General features: G+C 38.4%; 1 protein-coding gene across 1 annotated transcript in view; it reads left to right on the forward strand.

Moving 5' to 3' along the window:
- Positions 1-5,773, forward strand: part of LOC106871393 (intraflagellar transport protein 122 homolog) — a 264,510-nt gene that overhangs the window by 135,327 nt on the left and 123,410 nt on the right. Inside the window, exon 15 of the mRNA XM_052966749.1 lies at positions 4,682-4,800. Coding sequence (XP_052822709.1) covers positions 4,682-4,800 — 119 coding nt within the window. The remainder of the gene's footprint in view (positions 1-4,681; positions 4,801-5,773) is intronic.

Below are 5,773 nucleotides of genomic sequence, written 5' to 3' on the forward strand. Positions count from 1 at the left end.
AATGAAAACATAAACAGAAAGAGAATGAAAAATTGTGAGAGAATGAAAAAATAAGAGAGAATGAAAATATAAGCAGAAAGAGAATGAAAAATTGTGAGAGAATGAAAAAATGAGAGAGAATGAAAATATAAGCAGAAAGAGAATGAAAAATTGACAGAATATGAAAAAATGAGCGAGAATGAAAAAAATAAACAGAGAAAATGAAAAAATAAACAGAGAGACAATGATAAACAGAGACAGAATGAAAAAATGAGAGAGAATGGGAAAAAAACTTATAGATTTCAGCGGTCCAGCATGGCGAATGTTTATAGATTAGATGAGTAGATGTACAGTATTTTGATTTAATATCAACTGATAAGATGGTAGCAACTTGGAGGTAACAAGATCACCCAAAAAGTTACTAGATGTTGTTAATACTGCTTTTGTAAGGGAAGTGTTTTGCATTATTTCGAGAAGGTTGCAGTGATGATTCTAACTGGAAGAAATTCTTAAGCCTCTTTGGTTTAACTTTCATGTAGTAAATTCATGTGTTGCAAATACGAGTTTTCTAGGAGAAATTCTCAGTGAGTGAGAGAGAGAGAGAGAGAGAGAGAGAGAGAGAGTGTGTGTGTGTGTGTGTGTGTGTATGGGTTTCTAACATTTGTATATAAAATGTGTGTGTGTATGTATATATGTATATGTGTGTATATATTGTGTGTGTATGTATATAATGTGTTTGTATGTACACATACAGAGACATGGCTGTGTGGTTAGGAAATTAATTTCCTGTGGTTTGAGGTTTAGTTCCACTTTATAGCACTTTGTGCAGTTGTCTTCTACTATAATGCTGGTTTGGCCAAAGCCCTTAGAATGGATTTGATAGATGGAAACAGGACTGTCATCATCATCATCATCATCATTACTATGCACTGGTGCCACCTAAAAGGGACCTGTGCTGGTGTCATGTATAGAGCACTCAAGCTAGTGTCATGCATACAGGGTTGTCGCTAAGCCCCTGCAAGCCCTGTGGTCACAGGGGGTCTCCGTGGTTGAGGGGCCCCATGTTAAGATCAAAGTTCGGAGATGAGTCATCTATTTACTTTGGTTAAGTTGTTGAACAAGAATTAAACTATGTTAACTGAGAATTTCAAGAAATAGAATGGTAATACGCTGTATCTGCAAAAGTTCTTGTAAAAATATTACATTGTACCACAAAAGTGGACCAGACTTTGTGGATCATCTATGATATTTATTGAACACAAACTTAGCTCTTGGCTTGGTTATTCTGAACTGATCAATGATTTCGCATAGCGAAAAGTGCAGCGTGTTTGTCTTTGAAATTTGTGCTCTTTTATTCATATCTGGAAGTTTTACTAATTGAAATTTGTAATAGACCTAAATAAATTTAACTTGTTGTACTTTTAAAAATGTTCTTTAGGATAACATGAAATACTGAACTTCAGATAGAATAAAGTAAAATATAGCTATGAATAAAAGGTGCGTAGATTATGAATTTTGATTGAAGGGATGGGACTTTGAAGCAAAAAGTTGCTGGGGGACTCTAAAAGACAAGCGATGGAGCTGCTTGCATAGAGCACCTGTACTGGTGCCACATAAAGAGCACCCAATATACTCTGTAAAGTGACTGGTGTTAGAAAAGGGAATCCAACCTTAGGAACCCCACCAAAGCTGTCATGGGGAACCTGATGCAGCGCTCTTGTTTCTCAGCTCTTGTCAGACCATCCATCCATGACAGCATGGAAAATGGACATTAAATAACATTGAGGATGATAATGATGACTTCCCATGTTGGCATGGGTTGGCTCCTACATTTTGCGTGCTTTTTGTGTACCTGCATGTGAACGGGCATGCATGCGAGTGCATTTGCTTCTACAACGACTTGTACAAAAGCACGATGGATGGTGTTGTTGTCAGTATTTCCTGTCAGCATATTAACAAGGCACATTTTTACAGACATCCGCATAACAGACCAAAAGCAAACAGAACATGGAAAAGAAAAGTCCAAATTCAAATATATTATTGTGAAGAAAAGCAATGTATATTCATGATGATGATGTACTTTTGTTTGTTGGCATTCCATCGCTTACGACGACGAGGGTTCCAGTTGATCCGATCAACGAAACAGCTTGCTCATGAAATTAACGTGCAAGTGGCTGAGCACTCCACAGACACGTGTACCCTTAATGTAGTTCTTGGAGATATTCAGTGTGACACAGTGTGACAAGGCTGGCCCTTTGAATTATAGGCACAACAGAAACAGGAAGTAAGAGTAAGAGAAAGTTGTGGTGGAAGAGTACAGCAGGGTTTGCCACCATCCCCTGCCGGAGCCTCGTAGAGCTTTAGGTGTTTTCGCTCAATAAACACTCATACTGCCCGGTCTGGGAATTGAAACCGCGATCCTATGACCGCGAGTCCGCTGCCCTAATCACTGGGCCATTGTGCCTCTGCGATGATGTACTACATATATATGTAATGTAAGAAGATCCGGAATTTCTCAGATTCTGCCTCTCCTATTTCACAGAAACTTTCTACAACGTTCTTCCTTTGCCATGACTCACTTTAAATACTTTATTTCCATTTTTGATGGCATTCATTTAGTTTTTTATATCTTCAATTTATTTGCTTTCTTTTTTGTTTCTGTCTTGACAAAGGACGACTCATATTAATGTATTGAGTTTCTACCTGATTTTCATGTTTTGTTTGCTTTAGCCCATAAATTTTTAGCCTCTGGACAACTATGCTGATGTACTACAGCAAAATATACCTGGGTGATTTGTCAACTGGAGAAATTGACAACAACATTGTCCATCACACTCCTGTAAAAGCCATTGCAGATGTAAACAAACAAACACACATATACACACAAATGTAAAGCATACAGGTGTGGCTGTGTGGTAAGAAGTTTACTTCCCAACCACACGGTTCTGGGATCAGTTTCACTGCATGGCACCTTGGGCAAGTGTCTTCTACTATAGCCTCAGGATGACCAAAACCTCGTGAGTGGATTTTGTAGACAAAAACTGAAAGAAGCTTGTCATATATATATATATATATATATATATATATATGTATATATGTATGTATGTATTTGTGTCTGTGTTTTGTCCCCACCACCATCGTTTGACAACTGATGTTCAGCAAAAGAGACTGATAGAATAAGTATTTGGCTTACAAAGAATAAGTCCTAGGGTCGATTTGTTTGACTAAAGGTGGTGCTCCAGCATGGCCAAAGTCAAATGACTGAAGCAAGTAAAAGAATGAAAGAATGTAAGAGTACAATGTAAGGGCTAACCCATGCCAACCAAAGCCTTCTGAGTGGATTTGGTAGATGGAAATTGAAGGAAGCCCATCGTATATGTGTGTTTGTGTGTCTGTGTTTATCCCTCCCACCATCGCTTGACAACCGTGTGTGTGTGTGTGTGTGTGTGCGTGTGTGTGTGTTGGTGTGTTTATGTCATCATAACTTAGCGGTTCAGCAGAAGAGACCGATAGAAGAAGTACTAGGCTTACTAAGAATAAGTTCTGAAGTGAATTTGTTCAACTAATGGTTGTGCTCCAGTATGGCCGCAGTCAAATGATTGAAACAAATAAAAGAATAAAAGAATATACAGAAATCATGCTCTCAGTACATCACAACACTAACACAGAACTACTTCTCCTCAACTGGACCTACTCTTTTTAACATTATTCCAAAACATATAAAGGAGGAAAGAGATTTCATGATCTTCAAAAAGTTCCTGGATGAATATTTCCAACAAATTCCAAATAAACCACCTCCACTCGGATATACTGCTGCAAACAATGACTTTAGAAAATTAATATTTTTAAGGCAGCGAGCTGGCAAAAACGTTAGCACGCCGGGTGAAATGCTTAGCGGTATTTCTTCTGCCGCTACGTTCTAAGTTCAAATTTCGCCGAGGTTGACTTTGCCTTTCATCCTTTCGGGAGTCGATAAATTAAGTACCAGTTATGCACGGGGTCGATGTAATCGACTTAATCTCCTTGTCTATCCTTGTTTGTCCCCTCTATGTTTAGCCCCTTGTGGGCAATAAAGAAATAAGAAAATTACTATTTTTAAATCTCACCACATGAGCTATTCAGCAACAGAACTTTGTAGTAAAGATCGTTTGCCAACATAACACGGCAGTCCTAGTATAGGACTAATGTTGCTGTAATTTAGCCCCAGGAGGCATCATCTCCAGCTGGCTATGCGACACGATCGGTGTCTCATCCCTTGTTCGAAAATGTAAGGACACAGATCATGTCGTATAGCCAGCTGGAGACGATGTCTCCTGGAGTTAAACTACAGCAACATTCGTCCTAAACCAGGAATGCCATGTTATGTTGGCAAACAATCTTTACTACAACAACTCTTTAATCGAGTGGGCAATGATGCCTAAAAATAACTATACAAAAATACATTACTAAATGTCTTTTCCTGGTGGTGCTATTAAGTTAGCTATGGCCTGGGCCAATGTGGCCAAAACTGATCTAAGTATCTAAGTATACATTTTTATTGACGCCACTGTATTCTGCATCTCACTCGTTTTCACTTTGACTGAAGTTATTCCAGTTTCTTCTGCATGTGAACAATATGTCAGATATCCTTATCTTTTATTGGAACTTTTTTTTACATAATATTGTTAAAACAAAAGAAAAATGTTCACCTTTTTGTCTTCAGGGATTTGTAGTTGGTTTTTCTGGTTCGAGAATCTTCACTCTTAAAATGAATGCCATATCTACAATAGATGTTCCGCTCTCAGCACCTATGTACCAGTATGTGGAAAAGAAGCTGTATTTGTGAGTTTTACACTTTTCTTCATATGTTTTTTGTTTTTTGGTTTTACGTCTTTGATTGCACAAGGTATCTGAGCTATGAAAAAAGGATGTGTTTAGGTATTGTATTTAGATGGACACTTGGCTGTGTGGTTAATAATCTTGCTTTGAAACCGTGTGATTTTGGGTTCGGTCCCAGCATGTGCATCTCAAGCAAGCCCTGGCCTGACCTATGTCTTCTTAAGTAAATTTGAAAAACAGAAACTATGTGGAATCCTGTTGCTAACCAAAGCCTTGTGAGTGGATTTGGTAGACTGGAATTGAAAGCAGCCTATTGTAAAAAGTTCCCATGCTGGTGCCACATAAAAAACACCCAGAACACTCCGTAAAGTGGTTGGTATTAAGAAGGGCATTTAACTGTAGAAACGATGTCAAAGCTGACAATAGAAGCCTGGTGCAGCTCTCAGGCCTGCTAGCTCTTGTTAAACTGTCCATCCCATACCAGCATGGGAAATGGATATCAAATGACAATGATGGTGGAGGTGGTGGTGGTGGTGACAATGATATACTTGTGTATGTTATTGTCCTGACATCAGATGTTGGTCATAAATAGAACATCACTCTGATACAAGTGATGTCATTCATTTCCAGTCTTCCCTGGTAAAAAACATGTCTGGCCATGGAGAGATGTGGGGACATGAGGATTGGGGACAGCAACATCATCCTGCTATAGAAAACTCTTTCTGAGCCATGCAAGCACTAGAAAGTGAATGTTAAATGACGATGATAATGATGATGTGTATATGTGCATGTATGCATGTGTGTGTGTGTGTGTGTGTGTGTGTGTGTTTGTGCTCCAATTGATTACCAATGTTGGTTTGTTTACATCTCCATAATGTAGCAGTTTAGCAAAAGAAATGTATAGAATAAAGACAAGAGAATATAGTACCAAACTTAAAAATAGTCCTGGGGTAATTTGTGTTACCAAAACCTCCAG

This window comes from Octopus bimaculoides, chromosome 3, assembly GCF_001194135.2.
Source record: "Octopus bimaculoides isolate UCB-OBI-ISO-001 chromosome 3, ASM119413v2, whole genome shotgun sequence".
NCBI lineage: Eukaryota > Metazoa > Mollusca > Cephalopoda > Octopoda > Octopodidae > Octopus > Octopus bimaculoides.